Source organism: Typopeltis vanoorti, chromosome 22 (assembly GCF_054136105.1).
Source record: "Typopeltis vanoorti isolate ZY-2024b chromosome 22, IOZ_Tvanoo_1.0, whole genome shotgun sequence".
NCBI classification, from domain to species: domain Eukaryota; kingdom Metazoa; phylum Arthropoda; class Arachnida; order Uropygi; family Thelyphonidae; genus Typopeltis; species Typopeltis vanoorti.
The window spans coordinates 18,531,593-18,552,663 of NC_143570.1; the positions used below are offsets into that span (position 1 = coordinate 18,531,593).

Consider the following 21,071-nt stretch of genomic DNA (forward strand, 5'->3'; position numbering starts at 1 on the left):
TTCTTAACTCAAGTTAATATAACAAACTTCACATTTATTCAGTCTCTACAAATCTGTCAGCTCAATGTTTATATTCACAGCAGGCACTCATCTAGGTAGACAATGTTCCAAGCAAACTTATTCCGGACTTTGAGCTTCGAAGTTATATTACAGTTAATGTTAGCACAAACAAACAACTATGACTAATCTTACCAGTTACAATCTTCAATACATCAACTCACTGTGAGTACACTTATGAATTAACTTATTTACGTTAGCGGAACACACACAATAAAAATTCTCCACCGTTTAAACTGTACTACTGTTATCGCACTTCACTATTCTAAACAACAGCTATAAGGCACTGATATCCTTTCTTGTTTATTTTTCTCCAACTAATCAATATAGCCTTTTTCCCAGGGCAACATATAATTAAGTCGTAATCTTAGATTAACTGGAATTAATCAGAATTTCCCATTGAATGTCCAGTTCTTTGTTATCTGATTACGGCATCAACTCTTCCTCACAACAACAGCTGATTTCACTTATAATATTAAACTTTATGATTCACTACGTTTTGGTTCACTTCCGAACACTATTCTCATGAATTTCTGCCCTAAAGAATTTATAATTTACTTCCACTTCTTTGCTTGTATGCTACCTTCCTACTGGTTCCGCAAAACTCTCTCCTCTCTCTTAATAATAATTCTTCTCTATATCCCTCTTATCTATGACCTTCACTCTTCTCTATATCTCTCTCTCTCTGATCTATGACCTTCACTCCCACCTTACGTTCGAACGCCACGCTCTCTTCACTCGTGGTTGTTTACGCGTGCGTCTCCATGACAACAGACTGCACGTAAACATTTCGCTAATGTAATGTATGGTCTAATATTATTCATGAGTGATTACATAACATTAAATATTTCATAAATAAAAACAACAGAATATTTAAGCTATTTCTTTAACTTTTTGATTACGTATACAGTTAAATATAAATTAACACTTTACGTTACACCACATATATTTAGTTATACAAAATTCTATACATATTATTATTTTATAAATTAATAGCAGGTCAGGTTTTCAGTAAATATTTAATTAGTAATTCTTAATTAAGGAATAATAAACAATTTTATATAAACCATGATTAATATTTAAATAGGCAATGTTAAATGTGAATGAAAATAATAAATTACATAACATAGCTTCATTCACAATTTAACACCAGCGACTTCTATTCCTGTTGTTATATCCCCTTCTGTCAACCACGTCTCAGTGATCGCAATAATTTTTGGCCAGGCTGATGCTATCTGCGCCACCAATTCCCCTCCCTTATTCCGGATACTCCTGGCATTAGTATAAAGCATATAAATGCCATTGTTTCTATACCCAGCATTATCCCTTCTAGACTCCACTGGGCTCAGTGTTACCTGACATTGTCTCCCTTCTCCCAAGTATCCATTCCCACAAGAGGCCACCCCTGCTATCATCCTCCCTGGGACACACTGACTCGTTCAGAACAGCAATCTCTCCAGATGCCTACGTCCTTCCTCATTCAAATGTAAACGGTCTCTTGCATACAATACCTCTCTTTCCTCAAACGCACTCCAAGCATCCACATATACCAGTCCTCTCTTGTCACGCATTCTCGCTATTATGCCATTCAATGTCACCGCTCTTCTGCTCAGCTCATCATTATCATACCTAGGCAACACGCACACTATTTTTCCTCTCTCTGTCTTCTTCTGTACAGTCTCAAGCAAAAATCTCATATCTCTCGCTGCCCGACTTACATTACCACTCAAGTCATTCGTTCCTACCATCACAATCATCTCATCCACCCTTTCACCTCTCTTAATTGCCATAGCCACCCTTTCTATTGTTCCTTCTGGCAAACACTCCTCACGTATCCTATCTTGAACACCACGGATCATTGAGTCGCCATACATTATACCTCTTACCATTCCCTCGCTCCTATTGTTTCCATTCTCTCCTCTTCTTTCATTCCCATACCTCTCTCTTCTACTGTTTCCATTCTCTCCTCTTCTAGCACTCCCATACATCTCTCTCATTCCCTCTCTCCTACTGTTTCCATTTTCTCCACTTCTAGCACTTCCATATCCCTCTCTCATTCTGTGTGCAGGGAATTGAAGAGAATCTGTATTGGTAATCGTATGCCTATATGGAAACCATTGATTTCCACAAGGTTTCTAATTCAATGGCCTGTAGTGTATTTGTTGATGTTGTGAAGATAGGCAGGGTAATCAAGAATGCAGCTGATATACTGTACTTACAGAATGATTTTAATAGCCTGGAATTGTGGGCAAGTGAAAATGGCTGTCAATTCAATGTTCGTAAATGTAAAGTCATGCACTTTGGTGTGATTTGGTATCCAATGTTATATTATATTGGTGGGATTATGCTACAGGAAACTGATCAAGCTAGGGATCTTGGAGTTTTAGTAGACAGGAAGTTGAAGTTCAAGGATCATATAGCAAAAATTATAAATACAGTTCAGAGGATAATTGCAATGATGAAACGAACCTTGACATGTAAAGATAAGGAAGTCATTTACCTCTTTACAAGGCCTTGATAAGACCTCACTTGGACTATTGCATGCAGGTCTGGTCTCTTGGTTTTCATGGTGATTCTGATACAGTGAAGAGAGTGCACAGGAGAGTGTCAAAAATGATATCAGGATTGTGGAATACTGATTATGAAGGTAGATTGAAAATTTGTGGACTTCAGACACTAGCAAACGGGAGAAAGAGAGGTGATGTGATTGAAGCTTTCAATCAAGAATAGTTCAAGCCATAATAAACACTAACATGGTTGATAGACTTGATGCATAGTATAAAAAAGGTAAATTTAATAATGTATTGTAAGGTTCTAAAAGTAGAATTTCTAGATACTTTGAAACTAAATGACTATTACATACAATAACTAGTAATAGTAGTTGCCTACACCATCATATTTTCCCAGACCATCATATTCTACTGTCCATCAGCCACCTTCTTATTTGACATCAGTTGAAGTATTGGAACTTCATCCGGCATCTGCTGACAAAAGAACTGAAAAATATGAATCACATGACTTCTCAGTATGATTTCTGTGTAATATTGGCGATGTGTAGTTTAGAGCTAAAGTAATCAGTGTTTCATTGTCATCAAGCAAGTTGTCATAGGACTAGTAAAGTATGTTATGTTCAAGCTGTGTTAAAATCCTTCTTATTCCATAATTTTGAATTTGGAAAAGGAAATGAAATAAGCAATGATTTAGTGCACTGCGCATTTGTGTGCAAAATGGCTAACTGTATGCATTTTAAATCCTTACTCTCGATTACATATGATTAAAAACAGCAATTTATGAAGTAATTTCTATCAAAAGTTTATTTTCTAAATGCAGTACTAGTAGTTCCAAATCCAGAATTTGGAATATTTAAAAAATATTTCATTTTGATCACCAAGGCATCTTCCTGGGCACAAAAGAATTCACCACAAAAAAATCACATTTTATCAAGAATGGCATTGCTTCTCACAAAAAACATATATCTGTTTCTACAGTTTACTCATCTCCTAGGCATTGCGCATGTTGAAATTAGGGTTTTATTATCCACATTTCATTATATAATCAAACTGCATATTTCATATTATCTTAATATGATTAGAAATAGAAAATGTTTCTGTATCAAAAATAATTTAATTATTTTTATTTTTTTTATTTCTATATTTTATATTCTGAAATTGAGATACATCAAGCCAATCATTATTATTTTATAGAAGTTAATTTCTTAAAATGCTTGCTTCTGTTCTTCACATCAGTTTAAATGCCAGGATGATTTAAAATAATATATTTTTTAAGGATATTCCAGTTGCAATCATATTTAAAGCCATGGGAGTAGAATGTGACCAGGAAATTGTTCAAATGGTTGGTGCTGATGAGAATACAATTAGCATGTTGGCACCATCTCTTGAAGAATGCCATCGAGCCCAGGTGTATACACAGACTCAAGTAAGATAATCCTTTATATAGTATATTAATTGAATAATTGAAAAAAATTCATTTTTTATTAAACAAAGCTTACTGTGTAGTGAGATATTTGTTGCAATAAGCTACCTTGTTGATACTAAACTTACCTTTGCTTCATCAAGTTTATATATATATAAAAAAGTAAAATCATGTAAAGATTACCAGTAAAGGACTTAACCTCAATTGGTGAAACTCTCCAGTCTTCTGAAATATTCATTGTCCTGATACATTTGGTATAATTTGAATATATGAAACAGGGCATTTTTAAATTCAAGATGGATATTTAATCAATACACAAAGAAATGTGATGAAATGTGAGACAGAAACATTTTATTTTTATAATGACTTGACACATGAAAGGTCACACAAGATTTATAACATACCAGTTCCATGTGTTGGTAAAACATGCTGCTTAGATAGAAGTCAACGGACATCCCAATGGGCAAGGTGCATCGTGCGATGTAACAAGTTGTGTTTGTAGCTGATATAAATTGAAGAAATGTGATGCTCCCAAGTTAGTGCAACTGTGTCTGGTGAAATGGCTATGAAAAGGGAAATGACAGAATTTGAAAGAGGGGTGTTGTGATAGGATGCCATGCTGCCTATCTGTTTTGCAAATTGTTGACAAACTGGGCCATCCCCGGTCAACAATCAGTGATACCATACTGAGATGGAAGCACGGGAAGTCGACTGCAAGCTCTACCAGCAGTGGATGACACACCACACTCACTGAATGTGACCATAGTGTGCTATGAAGAATAATATGTAAAAAAAATGCCATTCATCAACTGACACGTTTAATGCAGAGTTACGGGCATCAACTGGAACATGAATCTGCAGAAAAACATTCAGAACTGAGGCTCACAATGTGGTTTTTCACACTAGCACTGCAATATGAAAGCCCCACATTATCTGAACCAACATGCAGCATCTTCTTCAGTGGTGCAAAGAGTGTGTGCAGTGGGATGTGGAAGCTTAGAAAGCTGTTATGGAGCGACAAATCATGTTGCACCCTCTACCGAGCAGATTGATGGGTGTGGCTGTTGCCTGGGGAACTTCTCTTAACCAGAGTGCATAACCGCAACTGTGAAATTTGGAGGTGGCATTGTGATGATATGGTCTTGTTTTTCCTGATTTGACCTCAGACCTCTGTTTGTGGTGTCAAGAACATTTGCACTCCAAGAAGTATGAGAGTATTCTGGACAATTCAATGCTTCCTACTTTGTGCCATTTCTACAGAACTGATCATTGTCTCTTTCACCTGGACAATGCCCCATGCCATAAGGCTGCTGCCGTAATTGTGTGGTTTATGGACATGAATGCCACCACATTTCAGTGACCTCTACAAAGCCCTGATTTCAACCATATTGTATGAAAGGAAGTCCCACATCACATGAATCTGTACATTCATGACTAGACAAGTAGTCTAGTCTAGTCATGAATGTACTTTACCCTAAACTTGGTTTGCTTACACTTGGATAAAGGATAAAACAAGAATATAATATCTTGGTGAGTTGAATTTTATTTGCAACCAATTAAAAAAAAAAAATCTAGAAATGTGTATATATCCCACACACAAGAGGTGGCAAACATCCAAACATCTAGTATAACAGAATGAATGTCATCAATTTGACTGAAATCAGTGAGGGAATATAAGAAAAGTGAGTCATTGGATACAAGAAATGAAAAAAGAAAATTAGCATTAACCTAGAAATTGCATGGTTTGCTGATTGTGCCATCATCAAATCAAAGAAAAGTTCACTCATGTGGATATGTAATGGAGGAAACACAGAATTAGAGTTTAAAAACTGTCTTTAGGAACAGAACATATAAAATATATGACTGGTAATTAGCTTACTGAATTAACAACGCATAAAAATAATATTAATTAAAGGCAACTTTAATGAATAACTTCAATATTTCGGCAATGTCACATTGCCATCTTCAGGAACATAAAAATATGGTATGTGCACGCAGACACTTACAAAAGCAAATGAGGAAGAAGGCAAGAAACTAATATTGTTCCCAAAGTCCTAATGGTGCCCTCTGGTGGGCTAATTTGGTTATCTTGGCCTGAAGTCTCACAAATTTGTGAGACTGAACGAGGACTGAAGTCTCACAAATTTGGGGTAGTTTCATACACCCAAATTTGTTGAGGTTTGGAACGTTTTTTAGAGCTGCTGATGATTCCTTGAATAATCTTTCGTACTTAAACTTGCTGCGGTGTATTATTTTAGTTTTCTTCCAACGAATTCTATGGTGGGTATCTAAGGCATGGTCTGCCAACCCAGAGTGGCTGTACTGGTGAAACCGGATGTAGTCTTTGTGTTCTGAAATCCTGATATTTGCTGTCCTACCTGTTTGGCCAAAGTAGGACAATTTGCAGCTGCAAGGGACCTGGTATACACCATGTAGGTCTAGGGGAAGTGGTTGGTCTTTGGTAGAGCGGATAAGAGATGCTAACTTTTTATATGGTCTATAACAAGAAGTCAGGTCATATTTTTTGAGGATATTGGTTATTTTCTCAGAGGTGTCCTGGATGCAGGGGATGGTGATAGATTTGGTGTAATCTTTATTGTGGAGGGGGTTGTGGTTTGCTGGTTTTAGTATTTTTTGGGGGTTATAGCCATTGGCTAAGAAAGTGTTGAGGATGTGGTTTAGTTCAGTGGTTACGGCATCGTCAACTGAGCAGATTAATTTTGCCCTGTTATATAGTGTTTTTATAAACCTGTATTGTTGTGAGGGGGGGGGGGGATTGCTGGTGAATGTATCTGCCTGTATGGGTGGGTTTTCTGTAAACAGAGAAAACCAAAGATCCTTCAAGCTGGCGAGTGATTAAAGTGTCTAGGAAGGGGAGGGTGTTGTTTTCCTCTTTTTCTAAGGTGAACTGGACTCTGGGGTGTTGGTTGTTTAAGTGTGTTAGGAAGGAGTGGAGTGTATCTGAGCCATGTGGCCAAATAGCGAACACATCATCCACGTATCGAAGCAATATAGTGGGTTTTTGTGGGGCGGAGTTTAAGGCTTTCTCTTCAAAGGTCTCCATAAAGAAATTGGTCAAGGGTGGGGAAAGTGGTGATCCCATGGATGTTCCCTTGATCTGTTTGTAGAATTTTCCTTGCCAAACGAAATAGCCTGAGTTCATTGTGAACTGAAATAGGGCTGAGATATTGGGAGGAAACTTGGCTTGGATGAGCTCTAAGGTTTCTTTGAGTGGGACATTAGTGAATAGGGAGGAGATGTCAAAACTGGCCATAGTGGATGGCATTGATTCCCCCACATTTCCCCCACATATAAATTAGCCAAAACGCTCACACACTATACTGGCAACACGCCATCACACATAAAAAACTCAGCCAAACTTTAAAGCCAGTATAGAAAACCTCTCACTCCAACACACTGACATAATGGTCAGTTTGATGTCTTCTCCCTATTCACTAATGTCCCACTCAAAGAAACCCTAGAGAAATCAAATCCCTAAGTATCTGGGGATCACAATGAAATGGCTCTGATGTTTCGCCAGCATCTTACAACACTTGCTGCTAAACTGCCATCCCACAACATCATTCAGAAGCTTGCCTGCACAATTTGGTGAGCCCTGGTGGAAGTACTCCAGACTGCAGCTATCAGCTTGGTCTGTGACCTGCCAAATATTGTGCATGTGTAGCTGAACAGCACACATGCATCTTAGGTCAATACCCAACTCAACACTATCATGAGAATCATGACAAACAAATCAAACCAACCCTAATATGGTGGCTCCTAGTTTTGAGCAATATCACTCTGACACATTTACACAGGAAGCTGTCCTTAACTCTTGATCCAGATTAATCTGGAAGCAGCAGGACTTGGCAGATTTAGATGTCTTCATCCCCCCCCCACCCTTTAAAAAAAAAACTTCAGACCAGTTAATCGACAAGGCATCTAATATTTACAATGCCTGAAAAGAATGGAACAATATAGAAACCTGGTTGACGAAAAGATTGTTGTGAACTGATTGGTTTGCAACCTCTGCCAGGTCTAACTCCCAACTTATTTCCATGGTCACTGCTCTGGTGAATTTGCAAACATCATTCCTCTACTTGCTGTTAGACCTGTTAAAACAAGCAGCTGCTGTCCAATATCCCTTCACAATGCAACTGCAAACTCAAGATAGGAGTGTGGTATGCTGACATGTTCAACTGTGGATCATCAGTTCAAACTTACATCATGTATGAATGCAGTTTACAAGCCTTCCCTGGCAGCCCATCAAAACTAGTGAGCATATCGATGAAGGCAGCTGAGTGGTTGATGAAGTTTTACATAAATTTATGATACAAATGATGACTTACCATGTGATAATGTTTTACTCATATATTTTCTAGTAGCAAGGCTTATACGTTGGTCATACATAACTTGTAATTAGCTTATGGAATTAACTCATAAAAAGGATATTAATTAAAGGCAACTTTAATGAATAACTTCAATATTTCAGCAACGTCACATTGCCATCTTCAGGAACATAAAAATATAAAAGCAAATGAGCAAGAAGGCAAGAAACTAATATCGTTCCTGAAGTCCTAATGGTGCCCTCTGGCAGGCTAATTTGGTTATCTTGGCCATTGGGCTGAAGTTCTCATAATGTAAGTCTCCCAAATTTGGGGTAGTTTCATACACCCAAATTTGTTGAGGTGTGGAACGTTTTTTAGAGCTGCTGATGATTCCTTGAATAATCTTTCGTACTTAAACTTAAACCCCGTATTGAGTCCTGTTTATCACTGAAATGAAAAACAAGACACCTCTGTTTTATTTAGGTTTGACTGCAATCTCCAGTTCCTAAAATAGGTACTTAGTGTGTCTTTTTTTAATATATCTTTTGTTACTCTTAGTTGTTTATCTTGGGTTGCTATTGCCATGCCATTGACATAAGCAAACTTCCTGGAGATGATAGGGAAGCAGATCACAGCAGAGCCAGGACAGATCTCTGAGGTAGACCATTGTTCAATCTATTGGACTGCCTTATGAAGTCCTTTGTGAAAACCTTAAAGGCGTGAGTGGTGAGGGAATTGTTAAGGAGATAGTATTACTTTTTACATGGTATTATATTAAATAACTTACGAAGCATTCCTTACCTCCACACAGTGTCATACATGGTTGTGAGGTCTATAAATGCTATAGACATTTTCCAGCATTTTTGAAAGCCTGGCTATATACATATTGTAAGAGCTAGTTCTATACAGCTGCATCCTTGTCTGTACCTAACATGTTCTGTGGGGAATGCATTTTTCGATTATTGAGTTTATATAGTTATAAACAAGTCTAAGATCTTAAAGACACTACGCAATGCTATCGGGTGGTAACTCTTGCGAAGTTTCAGTAAGGTGTATCTTAGAAATTTTAAAGTCATTTGGTAGTTTACGACTAGCAACGATATTTGAGTAGAAAACATCTAGAGATAACAATTACTAACTAAATTTATTTAACTTAATAAATTACTATGTCAGTATTTTACTGTGATCACACACAGGCTGCTGGCAGGAAGCCAAACACAGAGTATGAAAGCTAGTATCCTACAGTCCTAACAGATATCCTCTGTGGCTATGATAATGGAAACTTGCTGAAAGTCTGCAAACAAATATTTTAGGTAAAGTTAAGACAGCCAAATTTGGTCAGACTTGGTGAATATTGTCATTACAGATTCTAATAATAATTTCTCCAATTTATATATGTTCCTGTATAAAAGAGATTTTGTATCCATTGGGTCCAGTGATTCTTATCCATTTTTGTATGGTTTGCTACTCCTGAATGACTGTAATATAGATAATGGACATTTCTATGTTCCTACAGAGATATTAGAATTTTTTTGTGTTTGTCCAAAGCATGAAATGTTTCAGCAGAAAGGAATGATAGACCTTAGGATTTAGGATTGTCTAGATGGTGGAGAGGTTCTTTTGGTGAGCACAGAGCTCAATGTACCAGAGTTTTTGATGAGGATGATGATCATGTGAAAGAGCATGAATGTAAAGTCTAGCATGTATTTCCTTTCTAGAAACAGAGAACAAAAGCTACCATCTGGTTGATGAGGAAAAAGATCTAGAAAGTCAATTCAGTTATCTTCTTTTGCTGTAACAGTGAAGCTGTTGCTGTAGTGGATTCTGTTGATCTACATGACAAAATTTAGAAGTTCCATAAGGAACCATGCCAAACCACAAGGATATCATCCACATAGGAAAGATATTGTTCAGTATGCATTCTTTGAATTGCTCCATGAAGTAATTAGAATTGCTGGATACCCATGGATTACCTTCAGTTTGCTGATGAAGCTCATTTTGACCTGTGAAGTAGCCAGAGTGGATGATGAAGTCAAAGAGGTGAACAATATTCACAGAGGAAGTCCAATATTTCATCTACAGAAATGTTATGCATAAAGAGACGATATCTGAAATGCCGGCCTGGTTGGCCGAGAGGTATCTGCTCTCCAGCCAAAAAGGCTGCAGGTTCGATTCCCGCCATAGGCATGTATGTTTGTGATTGTCTGTGAAAATACTAATGGTGGTGGACGGTAGATGGCATTGGTGTAGTTGCGGTTCGTTGGTTGGTGAATTGAGTGGCAGAGGTAGAATTCTAGAGTAGGTGCTCTCCCTCAATGAGTCTTTGGACTCCCTGGAGGTGTCCCGTAATAATAATCTAAGCTGAATAAGAGTTAACCAATGTGAACACAAAGCTCTGTCTGTTCCCTAAATTGCAATTTCTTAATAAATGAAGAGGATTTTTTCCCATCCATGATGATAGTAATTTAGAAAGGTGCTTTGCAACTTTATAGCAAGTAGAGCCAATGTAATCTGCAACAGAATGTAATGGAATATTTGTTTTGTGGACTTTAGGAGGTCTTGAAAATTGAGGAGGATGTTCATGGTATCCTCATCCCGGCAAGATGCATAATCAGTGAGTGTGTTCAATTTTTTAATTTGGCTCTCACTAGAATCATCAGAAAGTGGGCAATATGTAGAGTAATCACATAGCATTAATGTTAGTTTTTTGTAATATTCATTCCAGTCTTGAACTATTGATATGTTCCTTTCACCAACCTTAGTAGTAATAATAAAAAGAAAAAATTAATCTTTCTCCTTAAAGCAAGGCTTCATTTATGGGTAATCAATAAACAGCCTCAATAGTTTTTTAAATTAATACTTTATCTATTAAGTATTAATTTAAAAAGAGAAAACATTAATACTTTGTGTCTTGTTTAAATTTGTATAGTTAGGATCTCAAGTGTTTTTTAGATTGTGCCACTCTTTATCATGTATAAGTAACTCATACTCATTGTTGAATCTTTCAGTTTACTCCTCTGCTTATTTAATTAAAGAGTAACATTGAAGATTCCTAGACACTAGGACATAAATCCCATACAAAGTAGTCTCATATAAATAATAAATCCATACTTAGTTGGTATTTATTTCATTTTTCCTGCTTACATATCAGTTTATCAAGTTATTTCAAAAACAGATATTAATTACTAAGCATGGCACAAAGTAAATATGAAAATGTAATAAACAAAAAATAACTGAAGTTTTAATTTAGTCCAATGAAGATCTAAACACTGATGTACTAGGAAAAGTTTCTTCAATATAATTATTTTTTCCTGTTATACATGATGTACATATTAGTTTAACTTAGCTGCAGTTCAACTGACTATTTAAAGTTTTTAAATTAACTAATATTTTTAATTGGTTATATCTGAATATTAAAAATTTCTTTCCCGTTATGCTGATTGCACACACACACACACACACACACACACACACACACACACACACACACACACACACACACACACACACACACACACACACACACACACACACACATTTTTAATTGATAACACATAAAAGATGTCATCAGAAATGAATGTTTATTTTAATTATACTATATTAATATCAGTAGGTATTGTAAAATGATTTAGGCATTAATTATAATATATATTTGATTTTTAAGGCACTCAGATATCTAGGCAACAAAATAAAGCACAGAAGAATGTGGGGTGGACAGAAGAAGACTTCAATTGATGAAGCACGAGATATCTTGGTTTCCACAGTTTTGGCACATCTTCCGGTATGCTTATTTATATACAAGAATGTAAATTTCCATAAAATTAGTAGTATAATGAGTGAAAATAAGAACATTTAATCATAATTTATCGATATGTCATAAGTTTAATTTATGAATAGGTTATTATATTTGAGAAATGAATGCTGAAAGGATGGTTGATGATGTTTTTTTTTGTTTTTTTTTTTTAAATTTGATCTTAATATCTGTAAGATTTTTCAATCTAAGATAATGTAAATATTGTTTATATTATTAAACACTGTACTGGCCTTTTGATGTATTTGCACATCATATTTATAAACATATTTTCAGGACAAAGGAAATGGAGTAGTAGCAATGGCATTCAACACCAAACATGAAGATAAACTTCTTGATTGGAAGACAGTTTCAAGTAGAGTTAGTTAAAATGGGAAATGATACTTATTTGTGTTATAGTCCTGCAGAAGATTCTCCTAAGCAAGAAGTGGAAGGATTTTTCAAGTCACTAGAGCAGGCAGCTGATATAAAGAAATTGAAAAAAAGTGGTACTTGTAGGTCTAAACATCAGAGTAGGAAGTGAATCTCATCAGACATATAGGCATGTTTTAGGAAAATTTGGAGAAAAAGGCAAGGCTAATAATAATAGTAAGTATCTGCTGGATTTCTGCTCAGGATACTAGTCATTACTAACATCCTTTTTCAACATAAAGATGTGCACAAGTTCATGTGAAGAGAAGACACAAGAAATAAGAAAAGCATTATGAGCTATGTTATTGTTGATATCTTCATGCTGGTTCAGGATACAATAGATACAATAATAGAGGATTTGAAATTGGAAGTTACCATCACTTAGTTTTAAGTAGAACTGAATAACACATTGAAAAGAGCAGTATGTACAAAAAGTGGTAAAAAAGAAAGTTGAGCTGCTTTTACAATTCAACTTTCTTAAAGGTTAACTGTACACTCAACTATACAAATCTTCATGAAAACAGTTCAAAAACAAGAACCAAACCTTGGAATGTCAGTGGCAAACTGAAAAAAAAACATTGATTGATTCAACCAGGGAGGCACATGTCGTGAAGTTGTCTGCAAAAATAGAAAAATAAGAATGCCATGGTGGATACAAGAAGTTAAAGGAGCACTTTTGAAAAAGAAGAAAGCATACCAAAAATTCCTAGCAGATCAGTTGGCAGATGTCCTAAAAGAATACAGACAGAAATGTGAGAGCTAAGCTGTGTCTGAAAGTGGCTAAACAAAAGTTATTGGAAGACTTCAGTAAGAATCTTGAAGGTAATTATCAGGAAGGTGGAAAAATGTTCTGGAGGTTATTGAAGAGGCTTAGAAATGGAGGAAAGAGTACTGTAAAAGAAATGAAAAATTATAAAGGTGGTATGAAAACTGGAGGATAAGGATATCCTAGATGTCTGGAGTAATTACTTAGAAAGGCTACTAAATAAAACAAGTAGTGACAGAACAGTAGTAGAAATTTTAAGAGGAGTAAACAGGAGTGCATATCAATATTTGAGACAGAAAACATCATCAGAAACTTGAAATGTGGAAAGGCTGCTGGATATATTCAACTAGAAATGCTAAATTAGAAATTAGAAAATAAACTAGAAATGCTCTATAACTTCTGATTTTGTTGGTTGAAATTCTTCAGCTATTATTAATAATACCTTTCCTCTTATCCTATTATCTCTATCCTCTCTGAAAATACAATCTCTCTTATACTCTATCCTTGTAACTATATCATTTTATGTTAATCAGATCTTGCTGAGGTCGATAAATTTTGGCTAAGTTTAGCAGACCAATGCCAAAAATTCTCCTCCTTTATTTCTGATACTTGGAGCTTTTATATCAATTCGTTTAGATTTGAAGCCTAATTCAGCCATTCATAATAATTTCTGCACTCACTCATTTGTCCCAGGGTGGCTAGGTACTTGCTTGAGTGCATGCCCCATCCCCTCCTTAATCTCACTGAAGAATACTTTCTCCAGACATCTATCCAAAACCATTCAAATGGAGTCCATCAGGCATATATAAGTTCTTTTGTCCATTAAATTCACTTAATACATCTATATACCGCACACACCATTTCGCCTGCACAATGTTCTCATTGACTTGGCAGTTGTGGTCCCTCTTAGTTCTATCCTCTTTCTAGTTACATTTCTAATGACAAGAGCTTGCATTCTATTGGGTGTAAAAACAGATGTACTGTTTCATACAGAACACGAATATTGACTCTGCAATATTTGTGTTCTGTATTTTTATTCACTAAGCTCGGCTACTCTTTTTTTTAGATAAGATTGCAAAGGCGTTACTAAACTCCAAAGTTTACAATTGGATTATTTAGTGTTTGGCATATTATTTAATATTTGGGATCATTGGTGTTTGTATCCCACCATCTTGTCCATTATTCTCTGGAGTTGAAATTATTTATGATTAAACTTTCTGTATTGCATACTGGTGGTCATATAAATTAATCGACTGATTCTGAAGTCTGAAATGTCTTTGTGCATTTAACTTGCTCTCTTGGAAGAGAGCGTCAGATCTTCAGAGGTGTGGAGATAAGATGTTTCTTAAGGAAGCGAGCCAGAAAGTGTTTGTGTAGATTGCTGAGCCAAATAGGGAAAACATTATTGGAATATAGTGGTAGCAAAGTTTCCCCAAGAGGATCCAGAAAGTTTTTAAATGATGTTATTATGAGTTGATTTTAGCTTCAGTATTTTTTTGGTGTTTCCTGTAGGATAGTGTGCAGTCGGGCATGACAGCTAAATACTTAAAGAACTTATTATGTGAAGTGTCCTGCATCTGCCTGTTGTTCTGGTAGAAGCAGGACACTTTATCTGCTGGGCATAATTTCTTAAAAGTAATCTCTTAGTATTCTTAAGTCAGATGTCAGAGATTCTTTCATATTTTTAACTAAACCATGTTGTAGCAGAAGCAATGCCACCTGCATAACAGAATGTTCTGACTTATATATCATAGAGGTCTGAAACGTATAGATTAAAGAGGAGAGGATCAAACGCTGATCTCTGGGGTAGGCCACTTTTTAGTTTTTCTTGTTTGCTGATTTCTTTTCCTAGAATCACTTGAAAATATCTATTGCTTAACATATTGTTTACTGGGAAGATTGCAGTTGGGCAAGGGATGACTAATAAGTTTGTATATTAGATCTTCCCTCCAAGTGGTGTCATACTGCTGTGAGATCAATGAATGCTGCAGTTGTTCTCCATTGGTTTTTAAAAGTCTGTAAATGATGTCAAAGGTGACAGCAAAGCTGACCTGATGATGATAACAGCTAAATTGATATCTGCCAAAATGTGCCTGTTCTATAAGTATCAAACCATGATGATGTGGTTAATTCTACTGAAAATAAGCTTTTCTATGAATTTATATGGGCAGGTCTGTAGCTCTGGATTGACCCTTTGGTCTACCAGCTCTTAGTAAAACAATGATTTTTGTCTTCTTAAACTGTTTCAGTAGGATTCCACTTTTCAGAATATCAGAAAAGAATTGTGCAGTCCACTTTTTGGCCATTGTTCCCATAGTCAGATAAATTCTGTATGGATGCCATCAAAACCTGGAGTCTTTTCAGTTTTATGCTATATCAATCTTATATCAATGTCCTCAATAGAAAAGATCTTGAAAATTTTGATTCTAATGAGCAAGTTGATTTAAGTTGTTGTTGATGTTAACTTCATTTAAGTTCTCTTTTAACAAGTTTTGTATGCATGTTATCATTTGTAGATCTTAAAATATGATATGCTTGATAATCGCATCTTTAATTTCTTTCTTGAATCCACCCGTGGTATTACTCAATATAAAATGCTCCATGATTTTCTACTCAAGTGTTTGAAATCAAGGTTTTCGAGGTTTGTAAGAAAGACCCTAAGTATGCTGTAAGAAAAAAGATATGATGAAAAGATGAGATGTATGAACAAAACAGATAACTGTCTTCCAAATATCATGCAGAATGAGACCCTGGTTCCTGTTCAAATTGCATGCACGCACACACCCCTCTCTGAATGCCTTGCAAAGATAAGATGTTATTTTCAGGTGGGCATGGAATGACAATGATGCTTTAGCTTTGCTGCCATTCCATTTTATGGTGATCTGCAAAGATACTAGTAGTGAGACTTGACTTATCCATTTGTTGGTGATGTCACTGATATTCCTAATGTAATCTCCCTGAGTTTCATTACACAGATCAGACTTCCCCTGACTGTGTGAGTCAGAGGAAGTCTGATCTGTGTAAGTCTTGCTGCAGAAACAGTAGATTTTATATACCTAGAGATATTTATGGAAATGAATGCTGTCTTTTGGAATTTGTAAAAAGCTTTGAAGTGCCTGAACTGGTTTAAAGGAGACTGATGCTTATACTACAACGAATAGAAGCTGTGCATCAAGAAGTCATGTTGTAGTATGATAATAAATAAACAAGTCCTTATATCTGAAATCTGTGATGGCATGAGGGATTCTCTCTATTCAACACTATAAACAACTCTTTTGGGATTATCATTAAGAATGCTGTCTACTTTGCACCAATGTTTGCTTCTAATATACCGATGCTTCTATTTTTTAGTGTAGTAGAAATTATGCTGGACTTCTGTCAAGGGTAGTGGAATGATCATCATCATCATCATCATACGTATCAAGGATTTAGGCCTAGTATGGCCTGTTCCGGCCTTAGAAGTCATCGTTGAATCGTTTAAGAGGACGTCCTGGTTTTCTTTTTCCTAATGGCTTGTACTTTAAGGCTTGTTTTGGTAATCTTTCTGTTTTCATTCTTTGAATGTGTTCCATCCATCTATGTTTATATTTTTTAATTTTTTCAATTACTGGTTCTTGGTTTAATTCTTTCATAATATCTTCGTTTCTTTTGTGATCAAATAGGGTATACTTTGCAGTTTTTCTCATAAACTTCATTTCTGCTGTTGTTAATCTTTGTTTGTCTTTTTGTTTTATTGTCCAGATTTCGCTTCCATACATTAAGACCGGTAGGGCTAATGTATTGTATACTTTGTAGTGGAATGATCTGCCGTGAAAATATTGACCAGTATGAGTAAGCTTCTATACACATCAAGCAATATACCACTTCTTTGATGATTAACCTGTCCAGAAAACTTTGGGAGTTTTCTCTTGATTTTAATGGTGAATTTTGTTTTTGACGGTGACTGTTTAAAAAATTTATGAAGTAGTTCAAGATCATTCAGGCTACATTTCCAAACAGTATCATCTATATGATATCACCATGTAGCCTGTTTTTAAAGAGCTTGCAATCAGGTGACCCATTCAGATTTTCCTGTATGTTTGCAGTCAGTGGTAACAAGAAAACCCATAGTTAAACCATATTGCCTCTTACCTTAAATAGTTCATAGTATTATTGTTTGCAAGCACAGATTGAATGATCGGAATGACTTTCTGGAGATTTCTAATTGCTCTCCATCAAAACATAAAATTCATTTTTGAAATAGAGAGAAAGAGTAAACTCCCCTTTTGAAGTTTATGGAAACAGATGAGTCTGTTTGTCCAAAGTAGAATGACTTGCTGCATTGGACTGAATAGACATCTTTTGAAGATGGTATCAATGAGATAATTGAATTGATAGGCTTAAAAGTTGCAGAAATATTAAATTTCTTTCAGGTGCGAGAAAAGTATTCTGAAATGCCTTTAATGTACAGGATGGCAATTCTGTATGAGTCTTCTCTTCTAATAGAGGTTGGAGAAAAATGGTTCAAAATCTCTATTGTTTTTGGGGTTGTAACCATTGAGAATAGCAGTTTCTTTAATTGTAGAAATTTCTTTCTGAAGCAGATTAGATGGAGAGATAATACAAGCTCTGAAAAGAAGTCATTTAATAATGAACATATTTTTGTGAGAGACAGAGAGCTGAAGTCTCATGTATATATTGACCCTAAAAGGGAGATTTGCAAAAAAATGATGTGAATAAGGAACAATCCAATTCTCTTTTTATATAAACACTAAGGAAAGATATGGTTCCATTTAATTCAAGTTCTGTGATGAAATTGATTGTAATCATTTGAAATTCAATCTTCTGACCAGGCCCTCTGAATTATGCAATGCAGCTACTGCAAAACTGCTATATACCTCCATATTTGAGCATTTTTGGCTGAATATCATCTACTCCAGCTCCACATTTCAAGTTTTTGACAACTTTTTGATCTCAGGTATCGATATTATTATTATGTAACACCTCCAGGGAGTCCAAAGACTCATCAAGGGAGGGCACCTACTCTACAACTCTCTCTCTCCACCAACTACAATGAACCTCAACTACCCTCATCATCTACACCAACGCCATCTACTGCCCATCATCACCACTACTATTTTTGCAGACAATCAAAAACATCCATGCCCACGGTGAGATTGGAACCCACAGCATTTTGGCTGGAGAGCAGATACGCTGATCACTCGGCCAACCAGGCCAGCTATGTACTCCTGTATGTGTACTCTTTTATTTGCATTTCTCTTGAAAATTTTCTACAACGATTCTGTCACTGCTTGTTTCGTTTCATAGTCTTTCAAAGTAATTGCTCCAAACATCTAGGATATCCTTATCTTCTGTTTTCATAGCACCTATATCATTTTTCATTTCTTTTACAGTACTCTTTCTGCCATTTCTAAACCTCTTCAATTGCCTCCAGAGCATTTTTCCACCTTCTTGATTACCTTCAATTTGCTTACCAAAGTCTTCCAATGACTTTTGTTTAGCCACTTTCGCACACAACTTACCTTTTACATTTTTCTCTGTATTCTTTTAGGGCATCTGCTGACTTATTTGCAAGAATTTTTGCATGCTTTATTCTTTTCCAGAACTGCTTCTTTAACATTGTGTCCACCGTGGTGTTCTTATTTTTCTTTCCTTGCAGACAATTTCACTACATGCTGAATCAACCCCTAAGCTGAATCAACTTTAATTATTTTTAAAACTTTTTTACATACTGTTCTTTTGAATGTGTTATTCAGTTTTGTTGTTACTTAAAACTAAGTGATGGTCACTTCCAGTTTCAAATCCTCTCTACACTCCTATATCCAGAACCAGCATAAAGATATCACTATCAACAGTAACATAGTTCATAAAACTTTTCTTATTTCTTGCGTCTTTTCCCACACATGAACTTGTGCACATCTTTGCTTTGGAACAGGGTTAGTAATGACTAGTCCATACTGTGACAGAAATCCAGCAGATACTTACCATTATTATTAGCCTTGTTTTTTTCCCAAAACGTCTGTATGTCTGTTGAGATTCACTTCCTACTCTGCTGTTTAGATCACCAACAAGTACCACTTTTTTCATTGTCTTTAGGTTAGTTGCCTGCTCTAATGATTGAAAAATTCCTCCACTTCTTGCTTAGGAGAACCTTCCATGGGGCTATAGGCACAAATAAGTCGTTGCCTATTTTCCCATTTTGAAGTTTGCCTACATAACTCCTCTTGAAACTGCCTTCCAATCAAGAAGTTGATCTTCATGTTTGGTGTTGAATACTATCACTACTCCTTTTCCTTGATCATTATTTCTTGATACATTTTCTTTATCGTGATCATATATGGTTTAAATGTGGTGTAAGGCTAATAAAAAAAAAAAAAAAGTCAGCATGACCCACCAACATATGAACCTTTCTACTCAGCCATACAAACTGTCTGCTATTTCAAACTATTCACATGCTCCTCTTCTTTGCTGCAGTGAAATGGACTCTTCTAGTTTTCATATTCAGTTTGTCATCTCTGCTAATATTTGCCTAAATAGCTAAAATCCATTCACTTTGAGAAAATACACATTTGTTTTCTTGTCCATTTTTATCATTTTATTTAAATTTTGTATTGCTGATTTTCATACTAAATTTGTCACAGCAATTCTTTAATTTAGTGAAAAACTTGAATACACAGAACAGGTATATTTAATTGATAATAACCAGGTTTTTAACTCATATACAATTGTTTGTTTATACTAATATGTAATTCCTCTACATGTTTCACTGTCTATACTACTAACATCAAGGTTACATAACATAAATCAAAAATGGCAAAAAATTAACTGCCGTTAACTAGTTATAGATATTAACTGCTGTTTTCCAACAGCAGTTGATATCTATAGTTGAAAAGACTAGAAGACTCTAATCATGAGTATCATTAGGCATGTTACATGCAGTCTCTCCATTGTTGCATAAAATCTGTATGTGATAACATGTTAATTAACACATTAATTAATGTGTGAAATTAAAAACTGTCCTATGCCAGCAGTCACATACAGATTTTGCACAACAATTAAGCATGTTATGTGCAGAGACTGCACATAACATGCTTAATAATATTAATGATTAGCCTATCATTCTAGTCTAATTCCATTCAGATTTTCACCAAAATGGAACCTTTCAGAATCCTAATAAATTTGTATTAAATTTTTTAGAGGCATTATCCACAAGATTAGTTAGCACTTCAGTTTTATTAAACAGTTGCATGTCAAAAAATAATTTCACAGCTTTAGAAAAAGAAGTTCTGAGAAGTTTATGGAACAGTAATGAAATCATTATACTAAAGGCAGATAAAGGGAATTCCACAGTCATTATAAATAGTGAATACTATAACATCAAGATCACAACCACCATGTTATCAGACTCTTCCACATATTTGGAATCTACAAAATGCTTTGAATGGATGCAAGCCTCATATAGGACATACAGACTTGCATCCATTCAAAGCATTTTGTAGATAAACTTTCAAACATAACATTCAAGTTTCCCCATCAGATATATTAGCCAGTTTTGATACTGCCACCACCACTGTGAATTGACCCTTGCTTAGTAGAAGCCCTAGGGTTAAATGTAAGCAAAATAAGCTAAGAATCACTTAGAAGCACCTTCAGTTACAAATGTAAATAATTGAGTATGCATGTGTGCAATCAACACCATCTATGGTTGTCCAATGAACTAGTCAGGCATAGATGGTATTACTTGGTGGTCACAGGAATTTCAAAT

At 35.5% G+C, this 21,071-nt stretch overlaps 1 protein-coding gene across 1 annotated transcript in view; it reads left to right on the forward strand.

Moving 5' to 3' along the window:
- Positions 1-21,071, forward strand: part of Polr3B (RNA polymerase III subunit RpIII128) — a 494,506-nt gene that overhangs the window by 110,896 nt on the left and 362,539 nt on the right. The window contains exons 8-9 of the mRNA XM_090412337.1: positions 3,844-3,993; positions 11,983-12,099. Coding sequence (XP_090268463.1) covers positions 3,844-3,993; positions 11,983-12,099 — 267 coding nt within the window. The remainder of the gene's footprint in view (positions 1-3,843; positions 3,994-11,982; positions 12,100-21,071) is intronic.